General features: G+C 45.6%; 1 protein-coding gene across 1 annotated transcript in view; it reads right to left on the bottom strand.

Moving 5' to 3' along the window:
- Positions 1 to 23325, bottom strand: part of Mvb12b (multivesicular body subunit 12B) — a 163492-nt gene that overhangs the window by 127151 nt on the left and 13016 nt on the right. The window contains exon 2 of the mRNA XM_052725728.1: positions 23077 to 23199. Within this exon, the coding sequence (XP_052581688.1) occupies positions 23077 to 23199 (123 nt within the window). The remainder of the gene's footprint in view (positions 1 to 23076; positions 23200 to 23325) is intronic.

Genomic DNA, 23325 nt, shown 5'->3' with positions numbered 1-23325 from the left:
AAGCTGCATGAGCCTAGAGAACCTTTGAGACTTGAGGAGTCACCAGATGGTCCTATAGGTATTTGTTATGTTATTCCTGATGTTTTTCTCATATATGTTTTGTAATATAATTTTTATTTTTAAAAATCAGATAATAGGACTGGGCATAGTGGCACAAGCCTTTATTCCCAGCAGAAGCAGAAGGATTCTGAGTTCAAGGCCAGCCTGGGGTACATAGCTCTAAAACAGTTAGGACTAGAGAGACCGAGTCAAAAAAACAAAAAAAGAAACAAAATAAAAATCAGACAATAGACCCAGAAAGAAGAAGATTCAAATATTAACCGACTGTGCACAAGGAACAGAGAGCTGTGAGGGACCACACAGGATACCCAGTTAAACTCCAACTTCAAATGACAAATCCTAACTTGTTGACTGAAAAGTCATCTTGTGCAAGATGTGGAGAGGAGAGTCAAGGCCAGCTTTGGGTGGAATACAGATGGTGAAGAGCCCTGCAAGGACCCCAGGATCTGTGAGCGTCTGCAGTTCCTAGGAGGGATACTAGTGGGCTGGTCTGCATTGGAGGCTAGAACTGAATAGAGAGCTGAGGTCAAGCCACAGCCATTTTTACTGCCCATCCCTTGGTAGGCTGGTCTCTCAGGCAGGTGGAAACACAGCCAGCCCCTAGGAAGAGGGCAGCTATCTGTCTGACACAGCTTTAGGCCTGTATAGTTGGACCAGGGCAGGAGACAGGAGCTATGGAGCTGAGTCGGAGCCTGTGCTGCCCACACTGCAAAGAGGGGACCCAGGAGAGCAGAGCAGCAAACAGGGGGAAAAGAGAGATCCAAGACAGGCTCACAGAAGAGGATGTGAAGACCTACGCCCACACTGTGAGCATAGAGTGAGGAGCTGACACAAGTACAAACTGATGTACACAGGAAGAGGCTTTAGAAGGGCATACAACTGCTCCACCGTCTCTAACAAAAACAAACCCACGGCAGAAAGCCCAGAATCCCTTTTCTCCTACTGGGAGAACATGGGTCACTTTTCTTACTTCCCATGATCTTCTTAGTCTGGATTCCAGGTGAGTACGCTAAGGAAGAAGGCAGGGATGAGTTGGGGTGGAGAGCAAGGAGTAGACACCTGTGAGTGGGACTAGGGCATGAGGAGATGATACAGCGGAAGGACAGCCAGCGGACAACCCAGGGAAGGAACATCAGGTACAGGGACAGAAGGCGCTGGTGGCGTCTGCTTGTCCAGGAGGCAGCAGCAAGATTTTGTGTTCAGTCGATGGTAAAGGAGGTAGAGACTGGGGGCTGGAGAGATGGTTCAATGGTTAGGAGCACTGGCTGCCCTTCCAGAGGACTTGGGTTTGATTCCCAGCACCCAAATGGTGGTTCACAACTGTCTGCAACTCCAGTCCCAGGGGATCCAACACCCTTTTCTGGCCTCCGTGGGCACTAGGTACACATGGGGCACACACAGACATACATGTAGGCAAAACACCCATAATATAAAATAAAATATATTTTAAAATGCAACTGAGGCATTGGCTCAGCAGTTAAGAGCATGTGTTGCTCTGCTTTGACTCCCCACAGCCACCATTAGCTCACAATTAGCTCACAACCATCATTCACTCTTGTTCTAGGGGATCCAATGCCCTTGACCTCCAAGGGCTCCAGGAATATATGTGGTACACATAAATCCATGAAGACAAACCCTCAATATACATAAATCTAAAAAAAATTTTTAAAAGTAATAATGCATTTATTTAAAAGAGAGAGAGAGAGACAGACAGACAGACAGACTAGCAGGGGACATAGCAGTGAGACCCCAGGCAGGACATACACCTGGAGGAGTGACCTGGGAGAGGGGAGGGAGTAAGGGAGGGTGGGAGGGAGAGACTGAACCCTCTGCCAGCTCTTCACTCATGGACCCTTCTGCCTGGGAATGTAAATTCACACAGGCAGAGACTATGCCAACTCACTCACCAATTGACTTCTAGAACCCAGCCCGGGGCCTGCACAAGGTGGCCTGAATACATCATTGCTAATTAGGCATGCAGCCAGCCCCTTCCAGAACTTGGCACAATCCCCCTTTGAACCCAGGAGGGTGAGAAGGAACTTGAGGTTGGTCTAGGGAAGGAGTCTACATTCACAAGTCACATGTGCCGCTCACTGATCATGAAAACTTTTAGACACCTAGATGCCTTCCAAAGAACAAGAAGGAAGCTCTGCCATCAATCAAGCCAAACCAACCAACTCTAGGGAGGTCTAGCCATTGGACGCTGTTCTGAATACAACCAAAAAGGCTGTGAGAACCATGTGCTTCGATGTGCGGGAGGCCACACCCAGATAGACAGCCCTGTATCTAATGATCCTAGTATCAGCATTGAATAACCTCCCTAGGCTTGGAAAGGAGTCTGGTCTGTGTGCTGGCATCACCTCTCCCTCCTTCCTTGTGTGGCTTGTCTCTGCTCCCCTCTGTGCTTGGACCACCTGGAGAGCAGAAGCCCATCAACTCTGGCCCTGGGCTTCTTGTGGGTTTGAATAAAGAGGCCCTGAAGAGACCCAACAAGAGAAGGCAGCAAGAGGTAAGCGAAGGGAATTAAGAGAAGCTGAACTCATGAGTCACACTCAATGACAGCAAGCAAGAAAGCCAAGGAGATGAACTGGCGGCTGACTGAGTCACTCTTCTTATTTACTCTATTACTCGGCTCTCAAACCACATTGCCAGCTGTAATTGCATTTCAATTCATGTTTAACACACACATAACTTAGCTGTATGCTGGCATCCAATATCCCAGACACAGAAAGGCAGAACAGAAAAGATCCAGCTACTTCAGTGAGCATTCTTCACAAGCCTGGTGGAGCCAATGTGTATCCAGGCACTGTGCTGAGTGCTGGGATGCAGTGGTGTGGATGTCACAGTTCCCCAGCCTGGGATGCAGTGGTGTGGATGTCACAGTCCCCCAGCCTGGGATGCAGTGGTGTGGATGTCACAGTCCCCCAGCCTGGGATGCAGTGGTGTGGATGACCCAGTTCCCCAGCCTGGGGATGCAGTGGTGTGGATGACCCAGTTCCCCAGCCTGGGATGCAGTGGTGTGGATGACACAGTTCCCCAGCCTGGGATGCAGTGGTGTGGATGACACAGTTCCCCAGCCTGGGATGCAGTGGTGTGGATGACCCAGTTCCCCAGCCTGGGATGCAGTGGTGTGGATGACACAGTTCCCCAGCCTGGGATGCAGTGGTGTGGATGACCCAGTTCCCCAGCCTGGGATGCAGTGGTGTGGATGTCACAGTTCCCTAACCTGGGATGCAGTGGTGTGGATGTCACAGTCCCCCAGCCTGGGATGCAGTGATGTGGATGACACAGTTCCCCAGCCTGGGATGCAGTGGTGTGGATGTCACAGTTCCCCAGCCTGGGATGCAGTGATGTAGACAACACAGTTCCCCAGCCTGGGATGCAGTGGTGTGGATGACCCAGTTCCCCAGCCTGGGATGCAGTGGTGTGGATGTCACAGTTCCCCAGCCTGGGATGCAGTGATGTAGACAACACAGTTCCCAAGCCTGGGATGCGGTGATGTGGATGACACAGTTCCCTAGCCTGGGATGTGGTGATGTGGATGACACAGTTCCCCAGCCTTCAGGGGCCTGCTGCATGGAGACAGCAAAACTGCACAGGAAAGGAGTGGTGTGTGTGAGTGCATGGCCGCAGAGACACGAGCGGCAGAGCACTGCAAAGGGGCTATGTGGAGTTCAAGGGGGCAGGAGCTAGGGCAGCTCTGGAGGCCAGTGAAGTCTACCTATCTACTTGGTAAACATCTACCCAGTGCTAGGTGCTGGAACTTCTCTAGAAAGCTAAGCAGCACATTTGCCCTTGAAGCTAAAACCAGACAGCCAGGACCCCATTCTGGATGGAGGTGGTGGCTGATTGGGGGCTATGGACGGGGGCATCTTGTCAGTCAGTGGCTCAGGAGGGATGGGGGAGGTTGAGAGTGGAGCTGTGGGAAGCTAGGAAGCTAGTCTTTATCACTGAGGAACAGAGAGCAGAGTGGCTGGGGACTTGCTTAGTCAATAGGCTGTCCCTCCCCACAGTTTCAAAGTGTCATATAGACCTTGTAACATATAGACCTGAAGGACAACATATAGACCTGAAGGGCAACATATAGACCTGAAGGACAACATATAGATCTTGTAACATATAGACCTGAAGGACAACATATAGACCTGAAGGGTAACATATAGACCTTGTAACATATAGACCTGAAGGGCAACATATAGACCTGAAGGACAACATATAGACCTGAAGGACAACATATAGACCTTGTAACATATAGACCTGAAGGACAACATATAGACCTGAAGGACAACATATAGACCTTGTAACATATAGACCTGAAGGACAGCATAATAGACCTGAAGGGCAACATATAGACCTGAAGGACAACATATAGACCTTGTAACATATAGACCTGAAGGACAACATATAGACCTGAAGGACAACATATAGACCTGAAGGACAACATATAGACCTAAAGGACAACATATAGACCTGAAGGACAACATATAGACCTGAAGGGCAACAAGTGGAGAATGGGAAACAGTGGGGAAATACGATGAAGTTCTTGGGCTATACATGAACATCAACTTAAGAAAAAAAACAATAAAGACCAAAACAAAACAAAAAACCGCTTTCTCCTAAGCAAAATGTAGCAAACTATAATCAATAACCCATGAATACACAGTAGGAGTCCAGGATACAGTAGTGATGCCATTAACAGCATCAAACCTGCTCTCTGAAACAAACTGATTCCTACCTTTTTGTCAAAGCTTTGGAACAAAGCTCTGGATGAAGTCTGACTCACCTGTTTCTTGGCAGGTGAAGGGATTATAGCAGTCAGAGCTCTTTGGAGGAATGGAACTGATAGAATACACACACACACACACACACACACACACACACACATCATACACACACATATATATGTATTAGAACAGCTTACAGGCTTTGGTCCAGCTAGTTCAACCAACAGAAGGTCTAAGAACCCAGTAGTTGTTCAGTGCATAAGGCTAGGTGTCTCAGCTGGTCTTCAGTGTACACTGGAATCCTGAAGAAGTAGGCTCTAGTGCCAGTGAAGGAGTGGGCGTGCCAGCAACAGTGAGGGCAAGCAGGCAGAGAAAAAGAGCTTCCTTCCTCCATGCCCTTTATATAGGCTCCCAACAGAAGGTGTGATCCATCCCACCTCAAAAGATCCAGATTAAAGGTGGGTCTTCCCACTTCAAATAATGTAATTAAGAAAAAAAACCTCTCAGCCAGGCGGTGGTGGCTCACGCCTTTAATCCCAGCACTCGGGAGGCAGAGACAGGCGGATCTCTGTGAGTTCGAGGCCAGCCTGGTCTACAAAGTGAGTTCCAGGAAAGGCGCAAAGCTACACAGAGAAACCCTGTCTCGAAAAAAAAAAAAAAAAAAAAAAAGAAAGAAAGAAAGAAAAAACTCTCACAGATATACCCAGCTGCTTCAGTTTTAATTAATTCCAGATGTAATCAAGTTGACAACAAAGACTAGCCATCCCAGGGATGTTACCTAAAAGCAACCTAGGTTGTTAGTTTGCTGGAAATATTCTCTAACAGCACTGCTGGTTTCTTCCTTGGAAACAGGGATGGTACCGGAGCTCTTCTCAGAGGGAGTAGAACTGGTGTGGTGGCACACATCTGTAATTGCAGCACCTGAGAAGGCGCAGCAGCAGGAGCAGGAGCTAGAGGCCAACCTGAGTACCTCAGCTACACGAGACCTTGCCTCAGAGAAAGAGAGGAAGGGCCTGGAGAGCTGGCTCAGTGGTTAAGAGCACTGGCTGTTCTTGCAAAGGACCTAGGTTCAGATCCCAGCACCCATGTGGTGGCTCACAACTGTCTGTAACTCCAGTTCCTCTTCTGGTCTCTGCAAGCACTTCATGCATGTGGTGCACATATACACTTGCAGAAAAGACATTTATGCATGTAAAAAACATCCAGCAACCAACATAACAGGAGAGATTCTCAAACACATTAAGGTTTTCCATTTTGGCACATTAAATCACACATGACTGCACATAAAAGCTACATGTGACCTTCTCACACTATTTCCAGATTTTCTGGCATTCTAATTTTCCTATTCTTGATCTATATTTTGCTTAGTTTCCTTTTACTATCAAAGACTCAATTCTCAATTAACAATAGTCTCTCTTTTTTTATTCTGATTTTATCCTTGCTTCTTTCTATATATTTTCCTGGACACTTAAGCCATGACACAATATAAAGTGGTCAGATACACATGTCACCAGAACCCCCAGGAAAAGAGTTGAAAAAGAACTATATACTCAACGATCAGAAATATTCCAAACTTAACCAGGACTATAAACTCACAGATCCCAGATAAATAACTGGCCGGCAGACTAACCTTAGGAAAACCATCAAAATGTTCTATCCAGTGTGTGTGTGGGGGGTGTAAAAAACAAACAAATGAATAAATAAAACCTCAAAAGCAGCATGGAAGACAGAGGAGTGTAAGTCAAGCTGGGGTGGCCCACGCCTTTAATCCCAGCATTTGGGAGGCAGAGGCAGGTGGATTTCTGTGAGTTTGAGGTCAGCCTGGTCCACAGAGCAAGTTCCAGGACAATCAGGGCTACACAGAGAGACCCTGTTTCAAACAATCTTTAAAAAAATAAAAAAGACAGCTAATTTTCATAAGGAACAACACATGCTGAAAGATAATGGAGCCACACCTTCAATATAGTGAAAGAAAATGCTAGTAAGAATCCAAAGGAAAACATCCTTCAAATAATAGGGAAGAAACAGACTGTATCCAGGCATGCAAAAGATGAGACATTACACTGCCAGCAGACAGCACAGGAAGTCCTCTCCCCAGCCGTTCTCCAGGTTGAAGGAGAGTCATATCCGCTGAAAACTGGACACAGAGCAATGAATACAAAATATGGAATATAAGGATTGCTATAAGTAATTCACTGTTTGTCTTTTTTATAAGACAATAAAAATTTAAATAAAACTGATAGCCATGCATTGTGGGTTTATGGCATGCATAGAGGGAAATGTCCTCTAACCACAGCACCAAAGACAGGAGGGACCACCACCGTGCTGCTTGTCCATGGCAGACCGCTACTAAAGAGGTGTGGTGTGAACGCAGAGTAACTAAGGAAGAACAAGGCACTGGGCTGCAGAGACAGCTCAGCAGTGAGGCACTGGCTGGTCCCAGAGGACCCCGGTTCAGCTCCCAGCACCCACACTGAGGCTCACAACTGTCTGTAACTCCAGTTTAGGGGAATGTGATGCCGAATTCTGGCCTCCATGGGCACCAGGCACATACATACATGTAGGCAAGCATTCATACATATAAAATAAAAATAAATAAATCCTTTTTTAAAATCCATATAGTAAGATAACAGAGGAAATAAAATGGGATAAAATAATTTAAAATATGTGGGACTGTGGGGAATATAGTTTAGTGGTAGAAAATTTACCTAGAACGAGCTAAGCTCTGAGCTTTATTCCCAGCACTAAAAGAAAAAAAGAGAAAAAGAAAGACACTGGGAAAAGGGGGGGAAAGGAAACTATATTGGCCTCTCCTCTGCTGCTATGACCAAAGTGACTTAGGACAGTTCCTTTTGGCTTACAGTTCCAGGGGAGAGTCTATCGCTGTGGGGAGGCTTGGCCACAGCAGCAGACAGGCAGCAGGAGGAAGCTAAGCTCACATCTTTAGACACTAGCACACAGAGAGAGAGCTGACCACAGGCAAGGCTAGATGATCCCACCGTCTGCTGCTGTGACGCCCTTCCTCCACCTGGGAACCAAGTGTTCACAGACCTGAGCCCATGGTGGTCATTACTCATTCAAATCACCACATAAACCAACAGCAGATGGGGGAGGGGGAACAAAAGATAACAAAAAGCCAATTAGGTAGAGTTAAACCCAAAACACATCAATAACTCTTTAAATATAAATGATCTAAAGAAGAAATAGTCAGAATGGGTAATATCCTGTTTATAAGAATCCCAGTTTAAACATAAAGACACAGACAGATTCAAAGGAACAGCATAGAAAAGGGTGCTCCATGTCAATACTCATAAGAAAGCTACTGTTGGATATTAATATACCCCCAAATATTCTTCAGAGCAAAAAATGTTGGCAAAGTAAAGAGTCATTTAAAATGGTAAGAGGTCAACCAATAAGAATGGTATATCCATTCTAACGTTTATGTGCTTAACAACAGAACTTCAAAATGCAGAAAGGAGGAACTAAAAAACAGACAGACTAATCCACAATTATGGTCAGAGATCCAGTACTTGTCTCTTGATAACTAAACAAACAGACAGAAAATCAGTAGGAATACAGAAGACATAGATGACACCATCAACCCACTAGGCCTTACTAACGCCTGTAGAAAACTCAACTGTGCTAACAGAATATACTTTCAGATATACCAGAGTGTTTCCCAAGACAGATCACAGTGTAGGCTCTTAGGTAATTGGGGAGGGAGAGGAGAACACACATCAGTCCTTTTCAAGTAAAAGGTTTTTCATAATGCCACACACAGAGGGGGCTGAGGCAGCCTCTCTCTTCCAAAGGTTTCCAAGAGCACTGCTCCTTGCATCTCAAGAAAGCAGGCTCAGCGTCATGGCTAGCATTAATGGTCAGAGTGGTACAGGTGGGAAGAGGGACCTCAGCTGAAGAACTGCCTCCACCAGCCTGGCTGGCCTCTAAGCACATCTGTGGAGCTTTTTCTTAATGGCTCACTGATGTAGGAGGGCCCAGCCTTCTGACCACCCAACCATGGGCAGCGCCATCTCTGGGTCTGGGCTGTGTAAGAAGGTGGCTGAGCAAGTCAGGGGTGCATGCCAGTAAGCAGCACTCCTCCGTGGTCTCTGCTTCAGTTCCCATCTCAAGCCCCTCCCTAGGCTTTCCTGATGTTGGACTGTCACCAGTAAAATAAACATCCTCCTCCCTAGATGCTTTCAGTCAAAGTGCTTATCACAGCAACAGGAAAGTCACAAGAACACTTGGTTAATATGTGACCTGTACTCTGGGGTATATGTGTGACTAAGATCACCTACAAGAGGGCTATGTGATGGAAGCTTCCTGACAGGAGCCACAGAGGCACTGGATGGGGGAGTGACCACAGACACACGGCCCTGGACGGGAGTAAAGTTTAGGTATGTCTTCCCCACCCTGCTGTACCCTTATCTGGCTCTAACTGCCTTGGTTGCCTTGATTACCTGGAGGGCCTGGGGTCTGCACACAGTTTACAGAACAGGACAAATAGAGCCTGCAGCCTGTGGGCAGCCTGAGATTTGCAGATGGTTTTTATACTCCTTAAGGGTTAAAAACATAATCATCGGCCATAGAGATCACACACAGCTCATAACGTTTAAAAATATCAACTATCAGGTTTCCAAGAGAAGGCTTCCAACAGTTACTCTATGTTCTCTGGCCACATGGAACTGAGCAAGTTGTCAAAAGTGCACATGTCTAAAAAAAAATCCCCAAATGTGAAAACAAAATAGCACACATTTAAATAAAACACTGATCAAGAGAAAAATAAAAAGGTATTAGACAGTTTCGTAAATGAATTAAAATTCTCTACTACATGATCACATATGAGGAAGGAACACGGCCAGTGCAGAGCTCAGGAGGAAATCAGTGGACAGAACTCCCCCGTAGATGCCAGACTATGAAGTCTAAAGATGATAAGAAGAAAACAACAAAATAGAAAAGAGAAAAAAGAAAAATCCAAACTAAAAGCTGGGGCTTTGAGAAAGTAAAATTGACAAATTTCATACATTCCAAGGAGGGGAAGAAACCAGGGACAACTTCAATTATCATTATTGTGATAAAAAGAAAGCAACCAACAGATCTTATAAAAAACTAAAAAACAAAATAAGATAATAGTATGAAGAACTTTATGCCTAGACACTAGAAAACCTAATTGATTGGAAAATGTTTTGTTCAATATAAACGACTGATGCTCATCAAGAATAGCTAACATGGGCTGAAGAAGCTGCTCAGCAATGAACAGAACTGGCTGCTCTTGCAGAGGACCCAGATTTGGTTCCCAGAACTCACGTTCAGTGGCTCACAATTGCTTATAACTCCAGTCCAGGGGGGTTTCAATGCCCTGAAGCCACCTACAGGTACATACACATTTCAGGCCCTCTCCCCACATTTAAAAAAATGTAACTCAGATTCCTTTATTTAAAAAACAACAACAACAACTGTTACAAATTATTTAATGTATATGTATATCTATCTATCTTGGAGGACTAGGGATTGAACCCAGGACCTTGTACACGCTAGGCAAGAGTTCTACCACTGAGCTACATCTTTAGCATAATACAAACCTTTCTACATCCTAACACCACAGAGTTTCCAGTGGTAAATTCCATAAACATTTAAAGAAAAAAAACAAATTTACATTCAGCATTTCGGAAAAGAAAAAAGTGACATCCTTCAACAATATCAGAGTCAGACAAAAAGATAAGAACAGAAGGCCGCAGTAATCCATATTTCTCATGAATGTATACATAACATTTCTGTTTTCTTTTTTCTTTTCCAAAGTTTCAGGCATGCTATATAAGTGCTCAGCCACTGACTACATCCCTAGCCTCACATAACATTTCTTAACCCAATTCTAGCAACATATAAAAAGGACAATCTTTTACATCCACATGGAATTTACCTCAGGAATTCAAATTTAGTTTAACACTCAAACATCAGTGTTTCATCACACCAAGAATTAAAGAAAAAATGTCCAACACCATAGCAGGAGCATATAAAGCATTTGACAAAATTAACCTCCTATGTAAGACTAAAGCTTTCTGGAAGGGTACTCTGCTACATGGTATTATAGATAAACCTACAGCCAACACCATATTTAAATGGTCAAACACTGAAGGCTTTTCCTCTAAGGTTTGGAACAAGGCAAGAAAATCTGAAGTCATAACTGTTAGTCAGTAATACACTGTACACGCTAGCCAGTTCAATAAGGCAAGAAAAAGGAATTGTAAAAGCATGTGCAATAAGGAAGAAATAAAACTTTTTATTCATAGACATCATTGCCATCTATGTAGATATTAAAGGAATGTTTTTAAAAGCTGCAAGAACTAATTTAATAGGGATGCAGAAGGCCATCAAGATACAAAAGTCAACTGTATTCCTATAAATGAGAATAAAATAAGTAGCATTTTACAAGCATATAGAAAGTATGAGATAACAAGGATAAGTTTGAGAAAAGGTCTGCACACACCATATGCTGCAAAAGAAGAGGCAGCAGAAATTTAAGATTTAAATATCATATTCACAGACCTAAAGACCGAGAATCATTCACATGTCCAATGCCTGCCAACTGACCCATATATTAATACAGCCACAAACATAATCCCGCAGGGTATTTGTAAACATTGATGTAAGGATTCTTAAACTTCTATTAGCATCCAAAAGACCTAGGACAACGAAAGGAACACTGAAGAGAATAGAGTTGAGGACTACCCCATTTCAACAATGGCTCTCAAGCCACAGTCACCAAAGGCTTGATAGACAGATAGACAGACCAGCAGCACGGCAGTACAACCAGTGCCTACCAAGCAATTGATTTTAGATAATAGGGTTGAGGTAATTCACTGAAGAAAGGGTAATCTTCAAAGATTACAACACAATAAACAATGGGCTAACAAGTGACCTTTGACCCACACATCAAACATACACAAAAATTAACTCTAATAAGTCACTGATTTAAACATAAATGCTACAGTCATTCCAGTGCTGGGTGTTAAGCAAAGGAAAAGAATGCATGTTTGTACATGTTCACAGCAGCTTTGCTCGGAATAGCCCAGATTGGAGACAATCCAAACACTATCTCAGGTCAGCTCCATACAGATGTAATGCAGGACAACTCCTTAGGCAAGTCAAAACTGCTAACAGTCTCCACAATGTGAGGGCATCACCAAATAACTACACTACACTGGGCAAGGGGAAGGTGGCAGAGGCAGGGAGGAGAGAAGGAGGAGGGGAGGGAGGAAGGGAGGGAGGGAAGGACAGAAGGAGAGAGGGAGGGAGGGAGGGAGGGAGGAAAGAAGCCAGCAAAAACATTGAGAGAAAAAACAAGAACAGACCAATATATACATAGTCTAGAAAATGGTCCTTGAGGCAGAAGTGGAGCAGCACCTCCCTACCGATGGGGATGGGGAGGGTGGGATAAACACCGGGAGGTGGGAGGAAGCCTTTGGTGGTGATGATGAGCAAAGAACAGTGCTCAGATTCACCAACAGTACACTTTAATTGTGAGAATTTCTTCCCTGGGGAGATGTAAACAACATGTACTCCTCTGTGTAAAGCTCCACAACACAGTCCCACCAAAGGTCACCCTGGGAGCTACTGAGTTTATTGGGCTTACTTACAGACCATGGGTGAAGGGTTATTTACAAGCACATGAGGATCCCAAAGCTCTCACTCTGGAAGGTCTTCAGCCATTTCTCATTAGAAATCATGGTGCCCAGAAAGAAGGGCCATTCTACTTTCAGTGAAGTTTCCTCCAGGGAAAAGGAGGAAATAAAGGTAGTATAGGCAGACTTTTCTTTCTGGGCCTCCAGCTCACAAAGAATGACATGGTGACTTCTTACTAATTATGAAAGATTGGCCAATAGCTTAGGCTTGTTTTTAGCTAGCTCTTATAACTTAAAGTAACACATTTCTATTAATTTATGTGCTGCCCCAAGGTTCATTTAACTCATCTAATTACTGTTCAACCTGCTTTCCTGCTTCCTCCACATCTGGCTGGTGACTCTGCCTTCTTCTTCCCAGCATTCTTTCTGCCCCCAAAATCCTGCCTAGCTATTAGCTGTTTAACTTTTTATTAAACCAACCCAAGTGACACTTCTTCACGTGTACAAAAAGATTATTCTACAACAAGATAGTCTCAGAAAGAAGAAAACAAGTCAATGAAAATGAGTAAATATGGATTTCCTCCTCGTGAATGCCCTCAATCCCACGCGCCATGGTGAGGAACATGATGCTGGGTTGCACAGCATGAAGCACATGTGCAGGAAATGTGATGATGATGCTGTGCTGTTAATGAAGGCTGGTGAAGGAGGGAACGGTCTAATTTCACTTGAGAACTGGTAAAATGATGCTGGTAGACGGATAGGCTAGAATCCCCGACAGAAAGAACCACTCAAAACTTCAATAAGCCAAAATAGGCTCACAACAAATGTCCAACTAATTCAAAAGAAAACAGAAACAAAAACAAAGACTAAATGGAAAACAAAAAATAAAATGGTTTAGTTAAGCACTGAGATATCAAAATCTGTATTAAGTATAAATGGCCCAAGTATACCTATTAAAGAGCTAGAGATTGGCAGAGTCCATTTTAAAAAGTGATATAAACACATCTGCCCCTAAGAAGTGTGTCTCAAAGGCAGACATGGAGGCACACGCCTTTAATTCCAACACTCAGGAAGTAGAGGCAGGCATGTGAGGCCATCCTGACTACACATATAATGCGTGTGCTGGCTAATCTTACATCACCTTGACACAAGCCAAAGCCATTTAAGAAAAGAGAACTTCGACTGAGAAAATGTCTCCACCAGACTGACCGATGGGCAAGCCTGCGGTTCATTTTCTTGACTGATGATTGATGGAGGGGGGCCAACTCACTGTGGGCAGTGCCATTCCAGAGCAGATGGTCCTGAGTGCCATACGAGAGCAGGCTAAGCCAGACGGAGTAAGCCAGCAAGCAGCATTCCTCCATGGCCTCTGCAACACTTCCTGCTTCTGGGTTCCTACCTCAAGTGCCTGCCCTGGCCGCCTTCAACTATGAATGTGATGTGGAAATGTAAGCAAAATAAACCCTTTCCTCCTCAAGTTGCTCAGGGTCATGATGCTTTACTGCAGCAATAGAAACCCTAAGACTATACAGAGGGTGGTTATAAAAGTGTGAAAAAAGTATGTAAGTACTTAGTTGAAAGGAATATCTATATCACATAAAACTATGAAATTAATGGTCAAAAGGGATGAAGTCATCAGTCAATCCACTAAGAAGACCATTCGATGGTCCTGCAAAATACATCTGTGAAGCAAAAACTGACAGCTGAAAAGAAAACAAAAGATAAATCCATAATTATGGTAATAGCTCCCAACACAGCTCTCTCAAAAACTGGCCAGACCCCCATAGAAAATGAACAGGATCTAGAGCAAAACAAGAACACTGTCAACCAAGAGCGTCTACTCAACCTTCGGAGAGCACTTCACCACCAGCGGAACATTGCTGCTTCACAGGCCCTGCAGCACAGACCACTCAGATCCTTTGGTGGCTACGAGACATTCTCTCCAACCACAATGGAGTCAAACTAGAAATCAATAAGGAAATCCTCTCAGTATTTGGAAACTAAGTGTTAAATACTTTACGTATCAAATACATCATCTAAATGAAAGTTTAAATGTACTGAAAAGTGTAAATAAAACATGGAAACCTGTGAAGCAAGAAAAGCAATGTTGAGAGGTAGATCCGGACACAAACCACCAGAAGTGAGGAAAAGTGGCGCATGGAGGCTTGCACTTGTAATTCCAGCATTTAGGAGGCTGAGACAGGAGAATCACTGCAAGTTCCAGACAAGCCTGAGCTACAGAATGAGAGCCCATCTATCAAAACAAATCTGACAGAAGATTATGAATCTCTCAGACCTCATTAGAGGGACTTCTACTTGCAGGAGACGGCAATTAACACAGAGACCACAACCAGTCCAGGCACAGAGCAGGAGACCATGGGCTGCTCAGGCATAAACGGGTCATCTGTACACACCCCTCCTCCCAGGCTCGGGGATCAGCACAGAAGGGGGGTGGGTGACTAAAGGACACAGCAGGGCAGCTGTATGGATGAACTCATGCAGTTTTGACAGCACGCACAAGACCTGTGCAAGCACAAGCCACACCAAATCCACTCCTGGAGCGGGGAGCTGTGCACAGTGTTTTACTTCTGACCAAGGAGATACTGGCAACTGATGGCTACTGGGAGAGAAAGGGTCTGTTTTCTAAGAGTGTTGTAGCCTCTGGTAAGTCAACCACACTCCAGTGGAAGGCCACACACCCACTGGGCAGCACAAACGGGATTGATGGGTTTATTGGGGATGGGGACTCAAAGGGAAGGCAGAACAGATCTTGGAGGAGTTGGGGAAGGAAATGATAGAATAAAAAAAATGAAATTCTCAAAAGAGCTAACAAAATAAATAAAAAGGAAAAGTCTCAAATCAGCCCATTAAGCTTCCATTTTGGGAATACAGAAAATGAACAAAATAAGCCCAAAGCAAACAGAAGAAAATAATAACAGAAATCAATGAAACTGAAAGAAAAAAATCAATATAAAAACATCAATGAAACAGTTGTTTGGGGAAAAAATATCAATAAAGCTGATTAACTTCTAGGAAGGCTAAGAAAGAAGACATAAATTATCAATACAAAAAAGTCACTACAACCTCTGTAGATGGCAAAAGAATGAGGGAATGTTACGAGCATTCTACGCACACTTGATAACGCAAATGGAACAAACCAATTCCTTGAAGAAAGCAAGCTGCCACAGTTCACTAAGAACATATGAACAGCCCTCTGATTATTAAGGAAACTGAATTTGAAATTTTCAAACTTAAAAGAGTTAAATCTCCAGACTCAGGAGGCTCTTACATTTAATGAGTAATTAACACCAGTTATACAGTCTCCTCAGAATGTAGAATAAGGAGAGACAATTTCTAATCAGTCCATGAATCTAGAATTAGTGAACCAGACAAAAACAGTATAAAATCAAGGAAACAGCAAATGATATTCCTCATGAACAAAGGCACAGAAATTCTTCAAAAAATTAGCAAGGAGAATTCACCAATATACAAGTATATATCATGACCAAATGGGATTTATTTTAGGGGTGCACGCTATTCAATATTCAATGTAATTTGCCATGTTAACAAGATAAAGAAAAAGAATCATATGGTTATATCAACTGATGCAGAAAAGGTATCTAAGAATTCCTCTGTGGATCATGATATTCTCAGAAAAAACATGAACAGAAACTTCCTAACTTGGTAAAGATATCTACAGTAGGATCTGTAGTCAACATACTTGATAGTGAGTATTTTCCCCTATGATCAACAGAACGAGGTTAGCTAAGCTCACCACCCTGTTTCTGCATCAAGCAAGACCAGGAAACAAAAGGCTGGTTAGAAACCCACAGGCAGTAATGATATTCCTATGTAACAGTAGTTAACATACCAAAATTAAAGCACAACTCAATCTATAATCATTCAAAATAAAAACCAGAATACTCTGGGGCCGGTATGATGGCTTAATTGGTAAAGACACTTGCCAAGCCTGATGACCTCACTTCATACCTCAGGGACCACACAGCAGAAGGACAGAGCATAGTCCTGCAAATTACCTCTGACTTCCACACATGCACTATGGTTCACTCCCACATGCACGATAAATTAAAAAAAAAAAAATTCTAAAAAGTACCCACACTTAGATCTACCAAAACATAGGTATATTTATATATTTAAAAAGTATGAAATATGAAAAAAATCAAAGACCCAAATACTGTACCATGGTTGAGGAATTAGAAAGCTCAATCTAAAAGATAAAGATGTCCAAGTCCTACACAGATCTAACATCAATGCCCTTCAAATTCACAAGGGAATTTTTTGTTGATATAGACAATACTATTCTAAAAGTTATAGGACAGACACAAACAATCTTGAAAAGACAACCACCAATAAAACAACAAACAAATTAAAACTGTACCTAGGAGGCAAAGCAGGACAACTGACACAAGACAGAACAGTTGGGGTTACATAGTGCGTTCCAGGCCAGTCAGAGCTACATAGCAAAACCCTGTCTCAAACAAGCGGGGGTGAAGGGGGGAGGAGAGGTCGTTCTACTGACTTCGGGACTTAGTTACACAACTTTACATGACTGACAACATTATGTGGTACTAGCAACAGGACAGACACAAGGACTGAACAGAGAACCACACCCATGTCCACCACCTCTGTCACAGGTTCAAAAGGAAAGACCACCTTTTCCACAAATGGTGTGTTTGGTCTGCGAAGGGGGAAAGGGGGAAGTTCAACCCAAGTTCACATCTTCTGTAAAAATGAACTAAGCCAAGAACTCTGGAAAGTCAAGTAAGAAACGACACAGAGAGCCTTGCATGGAGACCCACAGACGGGGAATGGGCCTGTGAAGAGCTTGGCACAGCACAGGTCACTAGGAAACCCTGACACCTAGAAAGTGACCGCTGCATACCTGTCGGAGTGGCTGCAACAGCAAAAATACCTACGACGAGGGCGGGAAAAGACACAGGGAACTGCATCGCTCCTACAACATAAGCCACACCGGCCAGCCATTTAGTATTCTGAAAGCTAAACACACAACTACTGCACACTGAGCAAACGCTCTCACGCCATAGCTGTGAAAGCTGAGGTCCACAGAAGAGCCCACGCATGAGCACTGTGCTTGCAGTCGCTCCAAACGTGGCAGACGGCCATACCCTTCAGTGGGTGAATAACTGGCATGGTGCATCCACACCCTGGGTCACTTATCAGAAAGGAACTACTGACACATGAGACTGCTCTCAGGAAGAACCGCTGCAGAATGAGGCTGACGTCTGGATGAACAAAAGCCGGTCTCCAAAGACGGCATACTGCAATCTGTATTATCAGTTCACACAACGCTCGTCCTAGTCAGGATTCTGTTGTGATAACTACCATGACCAAAAGCAACCCGGGAGGAAAGAGTTTACCTTATTTCTTACAAATTATAGTCCATCACCGAGAGAAGTTAGGACAGGAGCTCAAGGCAGGAACCTGGAGCAGAAACCCCAGAGGGGTGCTGCTTACTGGCTTGCTCATCCTGCTTTCTTATAAAACCTTGAGGCCAGGCAGTGCTGGCACACACCTTTAATTCCAGCCCTCGGGAGGCAGAGCCAGGCGGATCTCTGTGAGTTCGAGGCCAGCCTGATCTACAGAGCAAGATCCAGGACAGGCACCAAAACTACACAGAGAAACCCTGTCTCGAAAAACAAAAACAAACAAAAACAAAACCTTGGACCACATGCCTGGGAGTGATACTGCCCACAGTGGGCTGGGCCCTCCCACAACAATTATTATTAATCAATTTCATCTTACACTTCTAGGCAATAGTCCATCAACTAGGGAAGCCAAGGCAGGAGCCAGAAGCAGGAACCTGGAGGCAGGAGCTGAAGCAGAGACCAAGGAGGAACACAGCTTACTGGCTTCTCTCCATTGATAGCTCGGCCTGCTTTCTAATAGACCGCAAGGTCACTTGCCTAGGGGTCACACCTCCCACAGTGGGCTGAGCCCTCTCACATCAATCATTAATCAAGAAAATGCCCCACGGAGGGCTTGACAGATGTGACTCAGTGGTTAAAAGCACTGGGGGCTGCTCTTCTAGAATACTCTGGATTCAATTCCCAGAACCCACATGGTGATTCACAACATCTATAACTCCAGCTCCAGGGATCCAACACCATCCTCTGGTCTCCTGGTGCACAGACCTGCATGCAGGCAAAATGCCCATACACATAAACTAAACAAACATTTTTGACAGAGAGAGACAGAAAGAGAGAGAGAATGAGAATGAATATGCTCACCCCCCAGGACGGAAAGAAGTCTCAGTGGTTAAGGGCACCTTGCAATGATCTTGTCAAGGACCCAGGCTCACTTCCCAGCACCCACATGCAGGTAGCTCACAACCAGCTGTAACTCAGGATGCCCTCTGGCCTCCACCGACAGCACATAAATTCATTCTGTCTCAGCCACATACACATGACCAAAAATAATAAACATTTAAAAAAGGAAGAGGAAATGTCCCACAGATGTGCCTACAGGCCAGTCTATATGGAGGCAATTCCTCAATTGAGAGTCCCTCTTCCCCGGTGACTCTGGTTTATGTCAAGGTGACAAAAACTAGGCGGCACAGATCCCATGCATCAGGCTCCCGCCACCCCAGACATCAGCTACCTGCCAACCAGACACTCCCCCTGTGGCCCAGAGCCCACAACCATTACACTAGACAGGCTGCAGGCCTTGCCCACAGAAGCTGCACGCTCACCCATGCTGCCTTTGCTCTCCAGGCCCTCTCCACCTTGGCACTTCCCCACCAGGCCCTGCCAGCAGCAGGACATGCCTATTCCTCTTGGGAACCATGAGCCGAAACCATCTTTTCAAGAGCAATCTACTAATCCCTGATCACACGTCACTTGATTAAACTCGGAGTCCTGGTTCTGAAACTGTGTTAGAGTTTCCAAACACTGCACCTCTGTGCTCTCTCTCCACTTGATCCTGGACAACAGGCTGAGAGTGTGGCTTTAGTTCTTAAAGTGCATACAAATCCAGAATTACCTCAAAGCAAATTTCAAATTCAAAAAAGAAAAACTAACTTCTCTGTCAATCCTAATAATTGAGGCTTTATTTTTTATGAGTCTTAGCAAAGTGAAGCAGACACTTCTGTGAGCAGAAGGAAGTATCAAACCACTGCTCCCCCATTGTCTGAGTGAGCCTTTGGTCAACCCTGGAAGTGTAGGGCTGGGGGCAGGGGAGGCCAAAAGAGAAAACGGCTCCTCCCCAGCTGCCACAGGAAGCCACAGTTTCTGACAGACTTCCTGAGGCAGCCTTGCTGGCCTCTTGCACAACCGGTCACTACACTCACTCCACCAAGCGCCAAGTGTGTTCTCCCAAGTGCAGGTCTGTCCTCAGACAGTTCACAGAAGTTTGCCAGATTCAAGCCACAGGAAACCAGGGCCCAAGGGCTGCTCACAAAACCACCTGCCATGTTTTCAGTGAATCTGGTTTAAAGTATTCTCTTTTTTTAAAGATTTATTTATTTATTATGCATACAGAAGAGGGCGCCAGATCTCATTACAGATGGTTGTGAGCCACCATGTGGTTGCTGGGAATTGAACTCAGGACCTCTGGAACAGCAGTCGGTGCTCTTAACCTCTGAGCCATCTCTCCAGCCCGATTTAAAGTATTTTCTATCAAAACAACAAAGAGGAACACCTGTTACCTTTATCAAAGCAAGCTCAGATCTGAAAAGAAACCAGCCTCTGATGAGGGGCTGTGGGGTATGGGGACCTCCAAGTCCCCATTTCTTTGCTCAGGAGCAGTCCCTTGTGGCAGGGCCATGCTGAGGGGGACAGGGGCCCACAGGGGTAAGACGTCCCTTATCGCTCGCCCGCTACAGTGTGGCACAGGAAGTGGAGCACCTGTGGGTCAGAGGTCAACTGTCCTCTGGCCATGAGGGTCAGGGGCCTCCTACCACACCTGGCCTTTCTAGAGACCTGAGTGCCAGCTCCAGTCAGTACGGAGGGACAACTGTGGCTCACTCTTAATGTCTACCACATGCTTCAGGCAAGAGCTCGCACCCCTCCTCCTGAGGGTTTTGATTCCTTGAGCATTATGAAAACACACAAGCTTTCTTGACCCTGCTTCAGCGCTGAACAGATGGTTTTGTGTTTTGTGTTTCTCTTTCTTTCTTTTTTCTTCCTGCTTTGGTGACAACTGACCCTTCATTTGTAGGTTTCCAATTTTGAGCCTGTGGGTCCTTTTGCTCCCTAAACCCAACCCACTGCCCAGAGGAGAGTCGATTTGTCTCAGTGTACACACAGCACCTACATCTGATGCTTCAGACATTGGCAGCTCCAGTGATTCCGAAGACAGGGCCTGGGACATGTTGGGCATCTATAAATTATGCAAGACCAGCAGTTTTGAAGAAATGTTTTGTCGCCTAATTAGCTTCAACACTATGGAAAGGAAGGGAGATGGGAAGCGGGGAGAAGGAAGCGGGGGGTGGGCAAGTCACATGCTGCCCATGGAGGCCACCCCCCAAGGCTGGCTTCTCAGCACACAGGAGCAGGAAGGTGTAAGAGCCAAGCAATGGGGACCCCACCAGCCAGGCCCTGCCCACATGCTCCCTCTCTTACCCTGGGATCCTCCCGATTTGTGTCGAGGCCAGCTTGGCACCTGCCCGCCTTTATTCCAGGTCCAGCCCCCACTCCCCCACTCTGTTCCTCAGAGACATCCACACCCACCTCTCTCACTCCACCTCTCTCTCACTCCAGCCCCGAGTCTTGCTTCTGAGCCTTTCCTACACTTTCCTGAGACCCAGTCCAATCTGAGAGCAGGTCCCATCAGCCTGTCACTCAAGGACAGAAACGGGAGGCTGTTCACAGAAGACTGCAGAATGGGGACAATGAACTGAGACCGTTAGCAAATGACCTCCAGCCCCCTAGTCCATCCAGAGAAGGGAAGTCATTCAATTACATTTTTATAAATGAACTTTCGGCATTTTTAGCTTCAAGCAACAGCAGTACCTGGAAAGCCTGTCATGGCAAGCTGCAGCTCGGGGCCTGCAGCACCTCTGGTGAGTAATGGCAGGAAGCTGGTCAGAGTATCTCACGGTGTGAGGGAGGGAGGGGTTAATCCTAGACAGACTGTACACCCAGCGGGAGTGGTCTAGCCTCCAGCTGCCACAGGCTTCCTCAGCCTCTGGTCAGTTCTTGGAGCCTCCCCAAACATCCCTGCACTTCTGCTGACTTAATATGGAGCTCCAGATGAACAGAGAGGGAAGCGGCTCCTCTCATCCTGCCTTCTCCACCTTTCCCCTTGAACTCAGGGCTCTTGGGAATGAGATGTTTATCTCAGAAGAGGCTAGAGGCCAGAGGAAGAGAGGACTCCCACCCCTCTCCCAGAAAGCTCTTAGAGGAGCCTAGGGCCATGTGCAGGCTGGGTAATTACAGGCGAGCTAGCTCAGGCCTCTTGCCCTGCTCACCTTCCACTAAAATGCATGGTGCGGCATGATGGTGAAATGTGCTTATTAATTTCACTCATTTGACACCACGTTCTCCTGCCCTAAGCTAGATGTCGGAAGAAAATGATAGGGATGGATTGTGCCCCTGTCAGGTTTCCAGAGACTTTCAGAAAGCCAAACCATCAAAGGCCATCTGCCGCCCACTAGCCAAGTGGTCCGAGTGACCCCAAAGGTGCAGCCAGAACGCTACAGATACTGATGGACAGAGACGAACAGGAAGATGTGAGACCCAGGCCCGGGGCTTGAGCCTCCTGCAAACCGTGCAAGGGGACCCTGGGCGGCCCACAAGCAGGCCAGGAGCTCCCAGGCCTGTGTGATGCACGATGTGCCATCTCACACCCAATCTATCAAAGCACACTTCGGCTTCTCAAATCAGGAGCATTTTTATTAGCTTCCCAAGAGTTTCATGGCACAAAGCCATACCTAATGATTCTATTTTATGGAAAGTTAGACATTCCAACTGGGCTTTGAAGACAGGGGCCGGCCAGACGCATATTTTTGTCAAAAAGCTCTTCCCGAGCTTCTCGACACTCACTTGGGAAGGAGAGTTTTTGCTTTGTTGGGGTTTTTGTTACTGTTTTTAATGGGCTCCTCTTTCTGCAGCAAGGACCTGATGCAGACTGACCAGAGAGGTTCTCAAAGGGACTGATTTTGCCCACCCACCCTTCCCCGGGGAACATCTAGAAACATCTGGGGTGTTCTTCACTTCAACTAAGTAGAGGTCAGGGGTGCTGCACACAGACTGAGGCACAGGACAGCCCCATGACCAGGAGTTACCCGATTACTGGACCCGACACTGGGGAGCCATGACTCAGGGCTCCCGCCTGCACAGAAGCTAATCACTGTAAGGTTCTGGCTATGGACAAGACAACACACTCAGAACACTCACACTCCTGACACAATACAAGACAACCCCCACGATCTTTCCTAAATCCTTTCCATGAACCATCAAAACTAGAGGTGACTTTGGAAATCAGTGGATTTAATTAAAAGGTGAAAAATGACCAAAAGCCAGTTATGGCCAAAGCCAGGAAATCATCCTCGCACTCCATGACCTCAGAAGGCCCTCTGACTCCTGGCCACCTCCTCTGGCTGTGACCTTCCTCTTTTGGTCATTCCAGTTCTGAGAGACAAGCACATCTTCCACACAGGGCAGAACCGACAAGCTGACATTGTGTCTTACCACATCATAGCCCGTCGGGGCTCGGTTCCGGGAAGCCACCACCCCGACTCCGGTGATGGGGTCCATTGGCGTCTCTGGCAAGGCTTCTGAAAGCTCTTTGACTTCAGGCATGGTGGCGTGGTCCTGGTTTGGAAAAGGAAACAGCACAAAATTCAAACTCTGTTTAATGTGAACGAGGGAGAGCTCAGAGACAGAGAATCCGGGGCAGCTATCCTCAGCTGTGCGCTGCATTCCTCACCTGGCCTTATC

This window comes from Peromyscus californicus, unplaced genomic scaffold, assembly GCF_007827085.1.
Source record: "Peromyscus californicus insignis strain IS unplaced genomic scaffold, ASM782708v3 Scaffold_7__1_contigs__length_154581171, whole genome shotgun sequence".
Classification (NCBI taxonomy): domain Eukaryota; kingdom Metazoa; phylum Chordata; class Mammalia; order Rodentia; family Cricetidae; genus Peromyscus; species Peromyscus californicus.
Note: the sequence above shows the minus strand (reverse complement) of the source record. Positions and strands in the feature narration are given on the sequence as shown.